This window comes from Zeugodacus cucurbitae, chromosome 4, assembly GCF_028554725.1.
Source record: "Zeugodacus cucurbitae isolate PBARC_wt_2022May chromosome 4, idZeuCucr1.2, whole genome shotgun sequence".
NCBI lineage: Eukaryota > Metazoa > Arthropoda > Insecta > Diptera > Tephritidae > Zeugodacus > Zeugodacus cucurbitae.
In genome coordinates this window covers 59,665,482-59,684,361 of record NC_071669.1, presented here as the reverse complement: position 1 = coordinate 59,684,361, position 18,880 = coordinate 59,665,482, and the positions used below count along the sequence as shown (strand labels likewise).

Sequence of the window (18,880 nt, the reverse complement as noted above, 5' to 3'; positions counted from 1 at the left end):
TGTGTTCAGCGTGTGTTCAATTGTACAAATATACACTAAGTATAAATTAAATAATAGCAAAAATTATATTTAAAATAATTTTATTTTAATTAAATTAATATTTTTTTAAATAGATTTGAAATTATTTTTTTTTTTAATATTTGAAATTATTTTTTTTTTAACTTTGTTAAAATTTTAAATTTTTTATTAAATTATTTTAAGAAAAAAATTATAAAATGAGTATTTATAATAATTATTAATTAAATAAATTTTTTAATTAATTTTAATTATTATTATTTCTTTCAATTTAAAATTTTGTTTTGTTGTTTTTTAAACTAATTAATTAATTCAAATTTTTTAATTAATTTAATTATTCTTAATTTTTTTAAATTAAATTAATTCAAAAATATAAAAATATTTTTTTTAATATATTTTTTAAATTTAATATTATTTTTTTACTATTAATTAATAATTTATTAACAAAAAAAATTAATTATTGTAATTTGTTTTTTAAACTTCTAAATTGTTTTAATTTTTTCCAAAAAAAAATTTAATCTTTTTCCAACAATTTTTTTAAACATTTTAATTTTGTCAAAAACAATTTTTTAATTATTTTAATTTTTTTTTTTTCAAAAATATATATTTTTAATACTATTCATACTGTCACTGGTAAGTTTTGTCCCACACAAGGGTTAATATACACTGGTTTAAGCAACTAAGCTTTCTGCATGCCTCAATAAGTCACAAACACACACACACTCAGAAGCGAGTAGTGTATGCGTTGGTATGTTTGCAACAAAACCGTAACTTTTGCACTTCAACTATGTTAAAAGTTTTCCACTCGTTAACTACCTGCTTGCACTTAACTATTACTTACAATTGCACCAAAGGGCCACTTAGCGCTGCTCTCCCGGCTGGGCTCAGCCAAACACTCCACGAGCAACTGCATGTTGATTTTAGCCAACGAACGGCGCCTCCAACTTTACCATGGCGCCGACAGCCGCTGCCGCCGCCGCGGGCATCGGTATCGTCAGCGCGCTGATGCTGCCAATCTTCACCGCCGACGGTGTGGGCGATGCGCACATGAAGCGACGCTGTTGCTGCAAGTGTTGTTGCTGTTGTGCCGTCGGCGTTATCGGATAGTCTTCGACAGATGGCGACGGTGAGACCATATCATTGCTGATGTCACTGTCGAACTGCATGTCCGCCTCATCCTTGAGGCATGCCGACTCCAGATGCTTGTTGAGGTACGACTTGAGCGCGAACGACTTGTGACAGCGTTTACATTCGAAATTCTTATCGATCGAATGCGTCTGCATGTGGGCGCGCAAATTGGAACGGTCCGCAAACGCCTTGCCGCAGTGAGCGCAGCCGTAGGGTTTTTCACCGGTATGCGAACGTAGATGGCCCTGCAGCAGCCACGGACGTGAAAAGAGCTTGCCGCACACATCGCAGCTGTGCGAGAGCTTGTGCGTGAGCAAGTGCATGGCCAGCGCCGGCATGGAGACGTACGCCTTGCCGCAGGTGTGACACTTCTTGGCCGATTGCGAGTCGAGTGAGCGGTGAGTCTGCTTGTGACGTGAGAGATTACTCGATGTGGCATACTGTTTGCCGCATTCGGTGCATGTGTATTTGGCGCGCTGTTGATCTTGTTGCACCACCACGGCCGGATCGGCCACATGCTTGCGCTTCGAGCGTCCATCGCTGACGAAGAAGGCTTCGTAGGTGTAGGCGACTGTTTTATTCGAGCCATTACCGCCAGATGTTGGCGACTGCAGCCCATTCAGTTGGTTTGTGGTGTTGCTGTTCTCGTTCTGTACGCTGCTGGCCGGCGAGCTCGGTTGGCGTTCGCTGTCGCTGGTGCTCAACACGCTGTGCAATGAGGCGGTGCTGCGCGGACGCTGTTCGTTGGCGACACAAGCGGCAGCCGCCAGATCGGCAATGGATGCGCCCGTGTGTTGCAAGCTCGCGGCGGCCGCGGCAGCTGCCTCCTGTTGCTGTTGCAACTGTATGGCGTGTGTGATGTGATGCAGCGGATGTTGCTGGTGATGATGCAACTGCTGGTGTGACGTCGCTGTTTGTTGCGCTTGTTGTTGTTGTTGCGGCTGTTGCAGTTGATGTGGCTGTATTGGCGGATGGAAGGCTGTGGAAGCACTCAAGTCGAGTATGGCGTGTGCGGCATGCAGATCCTCTTCGGCCGGTATGCGTAAACTCTCGTATGGCGTGCGCAAACGCTCGACGCTTGGCCTGTCGTCCAGCGAATATGGACGGTAGATGTCTTTCTTTTTTGGTGGCAGCGACAGTGCCGCGCCGGTGCTGGTGAAGCACATTGCCAACGATTTATTACGCAATACACTGGACTCGCTGCTAGTTACTTTGTTGTTATTGCTGTGACTGTTGTTGTGTTGTTGTATATGCTCATCGCTTGGCGCTTCGGTTTTGATGCGTATCATGGGCGGACTAAGGCGTTCACTGCTGTGACTACTACTACTACTGCTGCTGTTGTTGTTGTTGCTTTGGCTACTATGACTCGTCGGCGATGCTGAAGGCGAAGAGGCGGTCGAAGGCGGCGGTGTGTGCACAAATGACGCATATGGATGTGCATGCTGTAGCGCTGGTAGGCTGTGATGTCCTGTGGCGCCAGCAGCTGCCGCCGCCGCCGCTGCTGCTGCAACAGCATTTGTAATTACAGTAACTTCACCGTTCTCCATTCTGGGCAGGTACGCTGTGTAGTGCATGGGCGAAGCTTCATGGCCGAAACCTGTAAATGCAACGGAAGAAAGAAAGAGACAAAAAGAGAGTGAGTGAGATGTAGAGTCGTGTAGCGGCGTGCGTTGTGTAAAGGGAATTTTTAATTTTACTCTTGTTGGCCATAAAATCAATACAAGCGCCGAAATGGGCGAAATGCAGTAAATTCGGAAAATCTGCACGCCAAATGCGGAGATAGACAGCGTCACACAGACACACACACATCTAGAGACACCAGTGGAAAAGCTACAGCGCCACATGCCTCCATTTATGTATATATGTATGTGTGTCTGTGTGCCGTTGCAAATTTGGCAAAGTGCCAAATATATGTACTTTAGTTAGCAGCAACATGCTTGCAACACTGTGTTGCTCAGTACCGCAGCGCAATAGTTTCTGTTGGCGAGAGGCGCATATTTGTATGCCTGTATGTGTGTACCAGCATTTTGAATTATCTACGTGTAATGTTATTTAAACAGCTCAGAAGGCATCACACATAAATTGTATAATGAAAAAATATTGATTTTAGTTGGGCGCTGAAATGATTAAAATTATTAGTATGCGATGCAGGCGCTGCGTAGAATGAGAGGAAATGATGGTGAGAAGGGCTTAGGTACAAAAATTATGAAAGTAAAATAGTTGAAAAAGGCTCTGCAGTAAGCTCGAGCGCCTAAAGGTAGGCAATACAATTTTGAAATTTGCGAAATTATATGCAAAAATTGTTTCTCAATTTTTATATATTTTACTATTACAATTTTGTATTAAACAATTCTTAATTTTTTTTAATTTTGGTTAGAAAATTTAAAATTTTGTTTTAAAAGTAATGAAAAAAAATCTAATTATTTTCATACCACCATAATCACCTGCTATAAATATGAGTATTACTTAGTAAGACCTGTCTTTTTCTAATTTCAGAATTCAAAATCCGTTGGAAAATACATGAAATTATTATTTAAGCTGCGGTAAGAGCTTCTAGCTTTACTCTGCCTCATTTGAGGTTATAATTTTATATTTTATAAAGCATATAAAAAATTTGTTGCCTACCTTTAGGCGCGATTAAATGTCAATTTTTCTAGGAAATCCCACAAAATGTTTTCAAATATAGAAGAAAATATTTTAATATTAAATTTAAAATTAAATTGAACAATTTTCATCAGAAAAAATACCGTTGAAAGCAAAGATCTTCCTTAAAACTTCAAGTTAAACAATGGATAATTATTTTTCTTTCAAAAGAAATGGCAATTGATTTGAATATCTCCATTTTAACATAAGAAATTTACAACTTTATCTGAAATTTCTCAAAATATGTTCCAATGTAGGCTTGAACCAGGGTTTCGACTAAATATATGACCAAGAGATTGAAAGTAGTTAGGCAAAACAATGTTTAGTTAGAACTTTATAAATGTTGTGCAGCTTTCCTGGGCTAATGAAACCGCTAATGTGACGTCAGCAGAACAGCTGCTATCATTAGGTTAGAAAGTTTGGAGAGTTAAATTTTTAAAGCTATTTTTTCTGGATTTTTGTATATAATATTCCAAATTTGTTTAAAAATCGAATAATAATTTTGAAATAAGAAGAGTTATTGAAACTGACAAAATTTGGTAAACTATTTTTTTTTTTGCTCTTTCATGTGAAATTTTCATTTTTTCCTCTTTCATACAAAAATTGATAATAGTTAGCAGATTTTTGATATATATAAGTCCTTATCTTATATAAGAGCTAAAGCTGCTGCTTGAAGCGCTCTTATTCCTATTCATACTGCCTTTCCTAACTAGTTATCTTGCTGCAGTTGCGGCGAGTAATTGCCGTCGCGTGGCATTCGAGAGATAGCACAGCCGGTTAATTACTGAGAAGTATTGCGATATATATGACATTACATTACATATATACCGCATTACAGCTGAGAAATTAAAAGCATAAAACTATAAAAATGATATACATCCTGCTAACCCTACTTTTTTGCCACATATGAATGGGCTAGCAATTCATATGAATGAAATAAGCACTCATTTCCACCACATAGAAACGGCGGCATCGGCGCTCGACGCCTGGCAAACTAATAAAATATGTAACAGCAAGGATGCTACAGCACTGCTGCCGACTAAGCGCTAGATATGCAATTCGCCACGGCCACGGTGACGCGACAGCGCCTTAATGCGCCGTAACAACATAAAGTACATCCTGATTTTCATTTGTGAAAAATTGCTTTGGGAGCGCCCGCAAACACACACACAGGGAGACACACAGGGAGACACATGGAAATGGAAATGAAAACGTATTTGAGCGCGCTTTTAAAGCACCGTTAGGCAAATATTCGATGGCCAGACATTAGTTGACGTCGTCGCCGCCGCCGCTGAATGACTGTCAGTTTACAGTTAGATATGTGTTAGGCTGTTTAATGCCAGCCAACCAGTGCATATATGTACAACTGATAGCATAGCAGCGACTACGGTGGGGAGGAGCTAATACAGTAGCAATGAGGCGGGTGTGAAAAAAATGTACTCGAAGGATGAAAGTACGCCAGTCAGCCTACAATGTGTAAAAGTTTATATTTTTGTAAACTCATAAGCTCATCTGCCTATGCTTGCGTGTGTGTGTGTGACGTTAGAGTGTCTGTATAAACTTTAATTAAGCAACTGCAGGGTTGTTATGAAGATTTATGCAAGTGACATGTGTCACATTCTGGGTCAACATGCGATGCGCATAACTCATGACAGGCTTAAAATTAAATATTTCAGCAGCAGCAACAGCAACAGCAGCAGCGCAACAAATGCGACGGCCGACAGACATACATATATATATTCCCAATATACATATATACCTATAACTATAGCTGTAAAATGCATGTGCATGCCAGTGCTGGGTGTGTTTTTGTGTTCGGCTGGTTGGTGAAAATATTAGCAACAGCGTTGCACGCCTAAAAGTATGCACTAAAAATGCTCGTTGCCTGTTTTTATATATGCATATGCATGCATTTTGTATAGTAGTCGCTACACATATATATATGTAGTATATACATATATTTACTGTAGCTATGTGCAACAGCAACAACAATTACTGTCTGCTTTGCCATCCGGTTGTTGCATTTATCGCATGCATTGCAACATTGTGGTGTTGGCTGAATATTTTAAAAGCCAAGCAATGGAAGAAAGCAAATGATAAAATTTGCAAAAAAATATTACAAACAATGCTTCGGTTATACTTGGCTTAGAATTTTAAAGCCTTTTTGGTGTGAATTTTTGGATAGAAAAGTGGTTTAGAATTTATAATAAATATATGAATCTAAAATTATTTTCACATGATTTTTTGAGCAAAAAAGTAATATTTCTGCATTTGTGAACTCATTTTGTTGCTCAGTTGCTATTTTTAAGCTTTTGAGCAGCTTGAAATCACTCTTTGAATATTTAGTGTTTGTATAATATCTTCCCTAATAGCTTAAGAGGTTGCTTAGAACTCGATATAATGCCTAGATATTGCAAAAAAAAATAAAAAATAATACCCGTTAGTCGCTTCAAATATTCTGATCTTCACCCGTTTATCCACATTGAGTCCAAAAAATCTATTGATTGTACTTGAAGACTCGGAAGGATAACTCTTATTTCTAGGTTTTAACTCAAGTCAGCATCTGAGTTAGTCAAATAACTTACTTCCTCTCCGCTCAAGACCTACAGCACTATTTTTATAAGTCGTTAGAACACCTCGATCTCTGTAATGGTTCCAAGAGGCCTAATAACCCATATAGTTGTTCTCAAAACCTTTACTAACTAGAACTGCAGGTCTATTTATCGAGCTTAAAATTCTTACTCGAGCTAAATATCTGTCTTTCTATGATTTCGACATACATGATTGATGTTCCAATAACTATTTTTAAACATTCCTTGGTTCAATATAAGTTTTGTTTCCTCAGACTTTTATTCCAAGACTTTAGCAGATCGGTAGTCGTTCAAGACTCTTGGATAACAAAAGCTTAGCTTAGTTTTATCAAGCTCTAATAATAATATTCCTATAATTGAGGATTAAAAGTCGCGACCCGACTATAACCCTTCCACCGGACCGCTTTTTAACCCAATTACTTGTCTCAAATTGCCTCGGAATCACTTCCCATACTAAAACACCCCTTAAACCCAAGTAAAAATAAAGAAATAACTTCAGAAACTTTTTGACAAAATTCAAATTGTTGCTATATTAAAATTACCGTTACACAAAAATATACATATTTATGACAATGTCCAACGCTCTAACATGAAATATGAATACATATGACTTCATCTAAATAAAATTCACACACATCACACCAAAAAAAAAAAAAAACCGAACTGAAGGCCAAAGTGGAGTTTGCAAAGGCATACGGAACGCCGCAGGCAGTCTGTCTGCGCGCAAAAAAATCGCAAAGCAATGTCATACAAAGACACATGCACATGGGCACATGTGACTGTATGGGCGCACAACCAGCTGAGCTACAGCGGGACAGCTGACTGCTTTAGAACACAACAAGAACAAAAAAAACATAAAAAAATAAAAAAAAATACGTTGGAGATCAAAAAATACGAAAAAAAATTAAAAATAAAATGTTAAAAGGCAACGACTGAAAAAGCAACAACAATAACAGCAAAAAAAGGCCAAACAAAGTGAAATAGTTTTAAGTTGCAAGCATACAAGGGGACACACACACGGCGCAACAAAAATGCAAAGCGGAAGCTGGTAATAGGATAAAGTAAAGAACCGGCCAAGCCAAGCCACACCAAACCAAACTAAACCGAACTGAGGCAGCGCCGCTTGGCTCAGCTGGCGCGCTTTGACGCTATGCGACGCGCCGTGCCACTTGAAAGTTCACCAGTACAGGCAACCCCTTTTACTGGTGTGCCAAGCTCTGCTTTCTTCTTCCTTTTTCCATGGCGCAAATCCTTGCCATGCAACAGAAGGCGCTCGCAGACACAGACGTGCGCTAACCCGCGTCTACCGCTCGTGGCCCCTACTCCAGCTACCAACCAACCAACCTATTCTAAATTCTGCGACCCTTAAACTTTTGCTGCGAATTTTTATTTTCGAACGCAGTCCGCAGCTGTTGTTGTTGCTGCTGCTGATGTCGCCGCCACTTGCTGGCTGGCTGACTGGCTGTCTCGTTTTTTTGTTGTGTTTTGCTCTTTTGTTTTACCAGTTGATTTGTCGACGGATTATTTCGCTCAAATACACAATTCAATGTTTGAACGATTGCGCGCTGCGGAAAATTTTTCGTGGGGGAAAATTTAGAGCAGCCAACAGCAACAGCGGCAACAACAAGCAGCAGCAGGGAAACGCAAAGAAAAGCAATAAAATGTGTAGAAACATGTTTTTTCAATTTGCCAGAAAATGTTGAAATTTGTCAAACGATTAGCTTGAAGCTGGTGCAGCAAGTTGGAAATTTGATTGGCGGCCGCTTTAAGGCGGCAAGGCAACAACAACTAGATACAAGTGCTTGGATACCATTGTAACAAGTCTCGAAAATTAAAAAAAAAAAAAAACAAAATAAATTTAGCGTCGAAAATTGGTTGCTTTTGGCGTTGCGCAGGAAAAGTTTCATTGAAGAAAATTAGAATAAATTTTGAAAATAATTAGAAAATATTTTATTTTTAATTTCAAAATTTTTTTTGATTTAAAATTATTTTAATTATTAAAAAATTAGAAAAAAACTTTAAAATCATTAATTTTTTTTAATTCAAAATTTTTTATTTTAAACTATTGATTTTATTTAATTTTAGTTGAAATATTTTTTTTTCATATCACGTTTTTACAAAAATAAATAGGTTTTTTTCGGTAAATTAAATTTATAATTTTAATATTTTCTAATGAAATTTCAAATTTATTAAAACAAAATAATTTAAAAAATTAAAATTTGAAAAAAATATTTTTTCTTATATTTCATTAATATTTTTTTTTAATAAAAATAAAAATTTTGAAATTTTCTTTTTATATTTCGAAAAAATTTAATTTTTGCATAAATATTTTTTTTATTTATTTAATTTAAAATATATTTGATTTAAATTTTTTTAATAATAATTTTTTGAAAATTTTTTTGACATTTTTTAAATGTATTTCTATTAATATTTTTCAATAAAAAGATACAAAAATAATAATTTAGAATTTGCGTCATAAAATAAAAAAATATATTTCTTATTCGATATATTCTATACATTTTCAACATTATTTTAATATAAATCTTTAGGTTCAAATTTTCAAAATTAATCGAAGTATTTTTTTTGAGTTATTCAACTAAATAATTTTGATTCATCTTCATCTTTTTGATGTTCACAAATTGAAAAATTAAATATTGCTTAATTAAAAAAAACTTCAAATAATTTTTTTTGTTAAAAATGTTTAGAAAATAAATTTTTTGGAATTAAAAAAAAATTCAAAATTTGAAAAATAAAATTTTGAAAAATTAAAAAAATTTAAAATTTTTTTTTATAAAAATTTTTATAATTTCGAAAATTTACAATATAAAAAAATACATTATTTTAACATAAATCTTTAGGTTCTAATTTTCAAAATTAATTGAAATATTTTCTTTGAGTTATTGAACTGAATAATTTTGAAATACATTTTTTTAATTTTGAAAAATTGAAAAATTTAAATCTTGTATAACTAAAAAAATCTTCAAATAATTATTTTTGTTAAAAATGTTCATAAAATCAATATTTTGGAATTAAAAAAAAAAAAATTTAAAAATAAAATTTTGAAAAATTAAAAAAATTCAAATTTTTTTTTATAAAAATTTTTATAATTTCGAAAATATATTTTTTGGAATTAAAAAAAAAATTTAATTTAAAATAATAAGAACATAAGAAAAGCTTTTTTTTTTTGAAATTTCTTTTAATAAGAAAAATAGTTTCCTTCTGATATTTTTTGCAAAAATAATTATTTTCTGATAAAGAAAATTATTTTATTTTACTTTTTTAATTTAAATCTTGAAAAATGAAAAAATCTTCAAATAATTATTTTTGTTAAAAATGTTCATAATTTTGAAAAATAAATTTTTTGGAATTAAAAAAAAATCAATTTATTTTATATAATAAGAAAATGACATAGAAGATTTTTTTTTGAAAAAATCCTTTCATAAGAAACATTGTTTTCTCCAGTATTTTTTGTTAAAAGCAATAATTTTCATAATTTTGAAAATAAATTTTTTTAAATTTAAAAAACTTTAAATTTTTTATGTAATATGAAAATTAGAAGAAGTTTTTTGAAAAATAACTTTTACAACAAAAATATTTTTTCTCTAATATTTTTTGCAAAAAAAATTATTTTCTGATAAAAAAATATTCATGAAATTTATTTCAAATAAGTATATTTTCGGCTCTACAATCCCCTTGTGCGTTTGTTTTCTGTACCCAACGACTGAGGATGTGGTGGCCAAACCGCTACTGCAGCAAAGCACTATACTTGTTAAAAATATACAAAAATTTAAATATACTCATGTAGCAAGCATGCCAAGCAGCCAGCGCAAAATCCTTAGACAGCAAGTGTTTATAATCAAAAAACATAAGTTGCCAAAACGGAAACGGAAATGCGTGTTTTACTGAGACAGCAGAAATTCAAATGAAAATGAAGCGTCAGCAAAAAGGAAGCACACAAAAAACGCGCGTTGGAAAATAAAAATTCTAAAACAAAAACCGTGCAACTTACAGCTGGCAATGAGGGTTAGAGAAAATTAACAAAAAATGTGAATGTTACGAAAAAAAATTACGTATGTAAATAAGCAACCGGATGGTTGGAGAAAATTGTGGGGGAAACATTAAATTAGGATTTTTTTCAGATTTTTTTGGATTTCTTTTTTGCGTTGAGCAAATTTCGGACACCAGCGACAAGTAGTTTGCAGTAGTAGAGACATGCTCTGGAGATTTATGAGCATACACACATAGAACAAGTGACCTAATGAAGCCGCCGACGGCGATGCCAAGCCACAACAGCGTCAATAAATTAATTAAAATTTCCAAAAAACCAAATTATTCAAATTAAAAGCTAAACATTTAGGCAACAATAACAATTTCAAAAATGTAACTGTAATTTTTTGTTGTAAAGCACACTGTAAACTGCCATTCTAACTACTCTCTACACAGTCTCCTCCGCGCGCTTTGCAGGAAACGCCAAGCGGAAATGACGTAAATATACCCAAAAAAAAAACACGAAAATTTACTGCCAACTCACGCGCAAGCAAGCAACAAACTCTGCGACTTGTGGAGCGCAAAGCAACAAAAAAACGATGAAAAAGGTCCACCTTCCCTGCCGCTTCCCTGTCCATACTGCTCTGCAGAACCTGCTGAGCTTTTTTTGTTTGCTTCTTGCCCCCATTCATTGCACAGCTGCCCCAAAGCATAGCGCGCCAAGCGAGTGGCGACTGTTGCAATGACTCGTGAAAGCAGCAACGCAACGCAACGCAACAGCGGGGCGTACGAAATCCTGTCGGACTTGCTTTGCAGTGTCTGAGGTTTGTCCATGATGGGCAGAAGTCAAACGTCTCAAGAGGCGACCAGTTTGAAGTTGCTACAACTGCCCCACGCGCCGTCACTCACTCGAACAGTTTACTTTGGTAACTGTTTGTTGGCCGCTGTGTGTGTTGGTGCGTTCTGCATTGACCAGTTTAACAAGTGGACGCGTGCATTTCAGTGGATTTCAGTTGATTTTAAGGACAAAGCAAGCGCTTTAAAGGTATCTTTGTAGCTTGATAACAGCTGATGGGCAAAAACAGTTATAAGACACTTTCAGGCAATACAGAAAAAATTTTATACTAAATCTTCAAAATTTTACACCCATTATTCGACTATTTTTAGACCAATTTTGGTACCAATTTTTCGAAATAATACTTGAAACTATATTTTCAAGGCTTAATCATCACTTTAACTGGCAGTTAGTTTAGTATAAGCTTCAACAACTTCAATCGAAGATTTTTAGAATCTTATAAATATCACTCATCATCTTATAAGTTCACTAACTGCTGGTTAAAATTAACCACTGGTTAAAGGTAACCACTGGTTAAACTGCCGGTTAATATTTAACCAGAAGTTAGTAAAATTTCTTCAACATTTTTAAATGCAAGTCGAGAAAAAGAGTAAAATTTTAGTAAAAGAAGTGGTGGTTAGTTAAAGAACACTCAGAAAGATTAAATATTTCCAGTGAGCGTTCTTGAGGACCTGGTTGGAAGTAATTTCTCGAGGTTTTACTTACAGAAAATTTGAACAGAGAAATTAAGTCCAGTAAAAGAAAACACGGAGTCTAAAGAGTTACTTTTGGCTGGTTATAGAATTTCGGGTCGGTTAAATACCAAGGACAAGAAAATTAAATTATTTTTCTGGAAACAATTTGGAAACATTGTTAGAAACAAACCATATTTCGTTAAAAGCAAGGATTTATGGCTTGTTCTTTAAACAAATTAGTTGAATTTTGAGCTCAAGCAATCTAACTAAGACCAACTACTGTTATTCTTCCTACTCTATAATTTATTCGAGACGCTTTCTTTTATAATAATTTCTAAACATCTCAAAACTTACCGTTATACAACGCCGTTGCACCGCGCGTTGCCGCCTCTGGTGAATGTGGCGGTGGACTCGGCGCCGTAGCGCCCGCTGTCGGCGATGAAGGACCCCAACACGTAGCCGTAGGCGTAGTACCGTTAGCTCCAGCCGCTGTTGTATGACTTGCTGCCGCTGTGACAAGTGTGCGCTGTGTGGCGCTATCAACTTTAATGTTATTCTCCAACTCCACACCGGCTGTGGCTAAAGCAAGCGCATTATCACCCACTACATCGATCTCCTCATCGTCATCGATGGTGGAGCGTCGCGATTTCGATGTTCTTCTATTGTACTGTTGTTGCGGACTGGGTGATACTGTCACAGCGCCGCGTTTATGCAGCAATTCGTGACTTATAACGGTTGCTTGTGTCTTGTCGCTGTCGTCCGCCGCCGTTGTTGCATTATCCTCGATGCGCTCGAGCCATGGATAAGCTTTCCATTTCTTCGCCATTAAGCAGCGTGGCATGTTAGTGTGTGGCGGGTGTGATTTGTTTGTTGTTTAAAAGAAAAATTGCTAGCGAACTGAGTTGGGAGCGCGGTTTGAGGCGTGAAATTTTACAGTTATTTTTTTGATTTTTTTATTTCTTATATTTTTGCGAGAAATTCAGTAAAGTGTTTGAGATATTTCGTGCGAGCTAAATGTCTGTTTAGTAAAGTTGAGCTTTTAGTGCTATTGTTGTTGCTGTTGTTGTTGCGGCAATTGTAAATAAACACTAGACAATAGTTTGAAGTTTCATTTTTACATTTATAAGTATATAGTTAGTTTATATATGTATATATAGTTTGCTCGACGAAATCTTAGAGTTTGAGTCAACTAAGGATTAAACATTAGATGTTGCTGCACAGTTTGTGGCATGCCACATTTATTAGGATTTTAAGTGCGCTTTATTGCTGCACATACTTGCTGACATTGCCGTGTAACTGCAAGCCACGCCGTTGATGCCATGCGATTTTTGGGTTGTTTTTGTTGTTTTATCAACTTTTTTTCTTGTAAGCTTTAAGCGCTTTGCTTTCTTTTTTGCTTTTTAACAATATTTACTGTTAAAAATATTGCTTTATACCGCTCGTTGTTCTTGTTAATTTATAAATATTGCGCTGAATTGCTTAAAGAGATTGCTTTTTAAAGTTTCTTTTTTACGACATATATCATCGAGGTGAATATATCATGCCTGCCATGAAGCTTACAAATTTCAACTCCTTTTGCTGAACTTTGTCGCTACTGTTGTTATTGCTTTCCTTTAAGTACGAATGCGTGCTGTTCTCATTTGATTGCTTTTTGTTTATAACTTTTGTTGCACTTGTTGTTGTTGTTTTTATTGTGTGTGTTTTTTATGCGTTTCTCGTACAACTTTTCTTCGTCGTTGTATTGATTTTTAATCCGTGATTCAGTTGTCAGCCGCGCGTCGTTCTATTTTGCACTTTAGCCACCCAATTTGCGGGTCTCTTTCGTAGCGTTTGTTAGCGTTGTTCAAGTCGAGGCGTTCGCCGGAAAGTATACGAAAGCAAGTAAGTAATTTATAGATTTTGCTTAGCTAGTTGAGATTTTTTGTAGCAAAATGCATAAAGTTTTAAACAATGTAACTCGTACAATACCGTTACGCGCACGTCTTTCCGAACTGAACACTGTCACACAATTTTTGCGATTTCTTTTTTTATTATTTTAATTTTTGCTTTTGCTTTGGATTCTTTAACACTTTTACTCTCTTGTTTAATTACGCGCCGTTGTTGTTGTTATTTGTTATTATTGTATAATTTTTTTGTTGTTGTAAAAAAAATTATTTTTAGTTAAAAGTTAAAGAGTTGAGTTTGAGAATTTGTTGTTTAATAAAAAAACAATGCAAAGACTTGATTGAGGTGGAAAAAAACTTAAGGATCCGTACAAGAGAATATTATATAAGAGAGAAGAGAAATGCGAACCGAACGTAAGCAACCCTTGGAGGCTTATGAGAAACCGTGGCCAACGGACAGCGGCTTTTATACGTGCCACAACCGCGTAGACAATCGACAGAGCGGAACTCAAATGGAACGCCGTGGTAATGAATGCCGTTAACGGCATACAAACGCGTTGGCATGTGAAACTATTCCCAGTTGTTTGGGGTGCGCAACCCCTAGCTACATATGTAGTGCGCGCACAAGTGGCATGCTGACGGCTGTGTAGGGCGATTGAGCGCCCACAGCGCGTCATAAAGGAACGCCAATAAGGCGAAAAATGTGAAATGAAACGGTATTGAAAGAGAGCGCACTCACAAGGCGCTCTTGCGCGCCTTCGTGCCGCTGAGCTGTTGCTTCACGCGCTATGTGGCACGAATCAACAATGGCGCTCGTGTGTAGAAACGCTAGAACTTGCAACACTTCGTTCGTACGACCGAAGCCAATTGGCACGAAAGGACGTAGAGCGCGAGCATAAAGGCGGAACACAGTGGCAAGTGAACTGGCGCTCGGCTATCACATATGAGTGTGTGTGTGCCACATATTGTGGCAAAGATTGTTGAACATGGCTATAACAGCAACAGCTAAAGCAACAGCCAAGCAGCCAAGTATTGGCGGAAAGAGCAGCTGCCGCTCACTTCTGTATGTTTGTGTGTGTGTGTGTGTGTTTGGAAATAGGAACAGGAGTCTCGGTCGGCAGCAGCAACAGCGCGCCGCGCAACAATCAGGAAGTGGTGTTCCACTCTCATTTGCTGCGTCTACGTCTACTGCTGCTTAACTGTTTCAACCACTGCTTTGTTGTAAGCCAGCGTGTGTGTGTGTGCTCGCCTGTGGCACATGCCACATGCTTCAGCGATCAACAATGGGTTATTTTTCGATTTGTTGCATTCTGCGTTGTTAAACGTACGGCACAGCTGCGTTCGCTGCAGCATGGCTGAGGGGGGCGTGCAGCAACAGCTTAACGTGGAGCACGACATAACAGATGCTGAATGTTTCGATTCCATTCGGCAAGCACCACGGTGTTGTATGTTGTGGGAACACTTTCGGTGCTTGGAGAAATTCGATATCGAATTTCGAAATTGGAGCATTTCCGTAACGAATTGCTTGTTGCATCTGCATATGAAGAAGCGTGGAGAGCGCTTAAAGTGCTTGCTGTCGATGATTGTGCATAGAAAGTTTGTTAATTAGACTAAAGACTACTAGAGTTCACTAAGACAATTCATATTTTAAAGAATGCACCGACATCATTAATGCTCCGGCATCGAATCACAGTCCGTTTGGAGAAATATTCTCTTTTAATTTGATTAAATATCACATTTATGCAGCCGTTATTTACTGTATCAAGTCAATCAGGCGCAGGATATCACTGTAATGGGTATAAGGGGACTGGAAAAGATCTAAATCGATTGCGTCTCATTTGAGTTCCATAATACCAAGTATTAGCATGAACAAGAAAACCTGTCCGCTTAACCCTATTAAGATCACTCTTAGAACTATGGAAAGGTATAGATAGACAAGTCGGTTCTATTTGGATAGCTTTGTTGCTTCATTTGGTATATAACTCAATGTATTGTAAGACAATTGGATTGATGAGATTAAAGTTCGATTTACTAATTTTGTACACGTATCCAGAGGTTGCACCGAAAATTTTAATGATAAAATATTGTTCAATTCAGTTTTTCCAGAAAATAATTTGACTAAAAGTGACCGATGCCATACCCATGTTAATTTTTTTTTTTACTGTAGAGCTAGGGGATCATACTTATTATACACTTTTAGGTTTTCAAAATCATTCTTTAGATAGTAATTATAGCACTTTTAGTTCTCTATACAAATTATAGAAATCGTGCTAATAGCACCTTTTATAACTCAAGAACGGCTCGACCGATATAAATGATCACGTATTTGTTGAATTCTTCTCCGTCTCGAATAGCAGAACAAGTATTAAAATATCGGAAAATTTTAAATAAAATATTAAAGAAGTAAGACAAACAAATGCATAAACAACACTCGAATCGATATGAAAATTATAAATAATTAAAAAAATTACCAAAACCCTCCAAACATCAACAGATTTGTGAAGAATTCTCACATATAACGCAAGGCAACCCCATTGCGTCTACAAGATTCTAATAGTTCGTCTATATTTAATTACCAGCTAAAGGAGTTCCACGGTTTTTAAGGTTAAGCAAGTGACAAGTAACAATTTTCCTTTTTACATATCTGCTTCAATTCATACTAATTCTCTTGCAACATATTTGTTTCGGTTATATGCAAGATTCTTTAAGGGGTGAAAGAACAGTTATGTTAGTGTAGGTTCGTCTGGTGGGCCAGCAGGCCCCGTATGTACCAGTTATGATTCTTAGCGATACCAGTTGGAGTCCCGTCACGTATTCCCTAATTAGTATTCATCGATTAGGATACCAGCGCTTGATGCGTATTTTAAAAGATTATGAGGCCTTATTAACCAGATATCTTCCAACTTATAGTTCTGAGGGTCCCCATAAACCTGAAGCGTAATCTTACTAACACAGGACAAACGCACAAGAGCCTTGCTCCACTGCTTCCTTGGTGCCCTGCTGTATTCATTCCGATCTGACAGCCTCACCTTATAGCCATGTGCCGCTACTATGATGTGACCAGTATACCGTTTATGAAGCTTCACTAACGATATCTCCTCTAACTTATCGTATTGTGGGGCCCCTAAGTGCCTAAAACACTGTCTCGCTAACGCACAAGAGATGTTGCACTGTTTCCTTGGTGCCCCGCTCTTGACATTTCAGCCCTTTCTATAGAGCTCCAGTATATACCTTGTATATTTTTGATCTACCGCTTTGCACATAACCTTTGCAGTTTTACACCCCGGTAGATCCTTCCAGCGAGATATGAGTTTTCTTGCCATGCACCGGTCTATGTCGTCGTACTAGTGCTATTAGAAAACTTATATATTTCTGATCTATCCATCTGATTCTTCCATCGCGCTTTGTCTATGTCTATGTCGTTGTAAAGACAATGCATGGGTTTGCCCATGTCTTTCATTGTTTAGGGTGACAATCTTAGCAATCCCGTCAAAGATTCCGTTGCCCTTGATGCCTTTATGGCCTGGAACGCATTGGAAGTGTAGTCGCATATTCCTGACAATACTCTCCACTCTTGACAATACACTCTTACTCTACTTCTCAAAACACTTTTGGCCGATATTCGAAACGAGGTTATTGCCTTGATTGCCGCGGGCGTAGACGTTAATCTATTTTTATTTATCAACGAAGAATTTGGAGAAAATTTTCTGATATTGCATCGAAAATAGATTAATACGATACGGAATTTTATCCGGGGTTTTATTCGTATATTTTCGAAACCCTTCAAAAATTGTCATTTGACAAGAGACTGAAATGATTGCTTACTCTTACCAAAATATTATCTAATAAACCTCAAAGTAGATTTTTGCCGACATCGATGACGAATTATGGAACACCAAAAGCCAACAATTAGCTAGTCAGTACACTTCCTTGTTTTGAAAAACTGGGACTATTCCTCACTCTCTATCTGTCTCTCACACACCTTTCAAACCACACTCACTGAACAAGTGAAGCTATGCTGACCTATCGACTAAGCTAAATATTGACATCAAAGGCTATAAGCACCCAAAAAAGGAGCACAAATGGACCACCAACAACAACACCAAACACCAACACAAAGATATAAAAGTAAAGATATTGCGAACAAAGTCAAAAACTGCGCGGGCGGCAAAAAACTGTTGCATGCGAAAACAACACATCCAAATAGCTGGCCAAAAACAAAACTAACAACAATAACAAACCCAAAAAAGGAAGAAGAAAGCTTTACTTGCACAAACTAAAAAGGTAGCGCAGAACTTTTGCTGCGGCAACAGGCAAGGCAAGGATGAAAGCAGTGCTTTCTTGCTTTGCTTGCTGTTGTTGTTGTTGCTGGTGTAGCAAAACCGCAAGTAACACACTGCCGTGCGCTTGGCTGTTTGTTGTACGTTACTATGACACGTTGTGCGGTGCGATGCTATGTGAAAACTTGAAATTTGCCGCTGTCAGCAGCAGCAGCAACAAAAACAACAACAATAAAAAAATAAAAACAAAAACTTGCTGCTGCTGCTGCTGCTAAGTCTGGGAGGCTTATCAAAAAATCTCTGCATTTCTTCCAGAAGCGGCTGTTCGGCTCAAGTTTGGGAAGAATTGTGGCACTTACAGACACACACACATTGAAGAACAAGCATACACACACGAGACCATAAATATGCTTGCATGCGGGTGCCTCGCTGCAATGCATGCAGCAGTCAGCCGAAAGTCTCGCTTGCCACATCAGCTCTACTTGCAACAAATAGAGGCACAACGCCGTGATAGTATATATGTGTATGTGTGTGTGTGTGTTTGTTCAGTGGCGCTGTGTTAAGCAGCAGAGTTTCAAGTTTGCGGCCGGATATGGCAGTGATTGACATTGTTGGCTCTTGCAGTTAGTAGACGTGGTAGCTATGTGTGTGTGTGTATCTGTGTGGTTGTATCGCTGGCTGCTTACTCACTTGATTCATGAGCATGTTGAATATGGATTTTCGCACAAGAAGAAATATTTCATTATACTTAATGCAACGGGATTTCATAAGATAAGCGTTGAATATGAAAATGTAACTGTAGCAGCATCGAGTTGGCAATACC

The 18,880-nt window shown here is 37.0% G+C and overlaps 1 protein-coding gene across 1 annotated transcript; it reads right to left on the bottom strand.

Moving 5' to 3' along the window:
- Positions 1–647: 647 nt before the first annotated feature.
- Positions 648–14,196, bottom strand: LOC105220937 (fez family zinc finger protein erm). The gene is made up of 2 exons (XM_011197508.3): positions 12,249–14,196; positions 648–2,740 (listed from the first exon to the last, which is right to left on the bottom strand). Exons 1-2 carry the CDS (start codon positions 12,733–12,735, stop codon positions 936–938), a joined length of 2,292 nt encoding a protein of 763 aa, XP_011195810.2. The 5' UTR covers positions 12,736–14,196; the 3' UTR covers positions 648–935.
- Between the last annotated feature and the right edge of the window lie 4,684 nt (positions 14,197–18,880).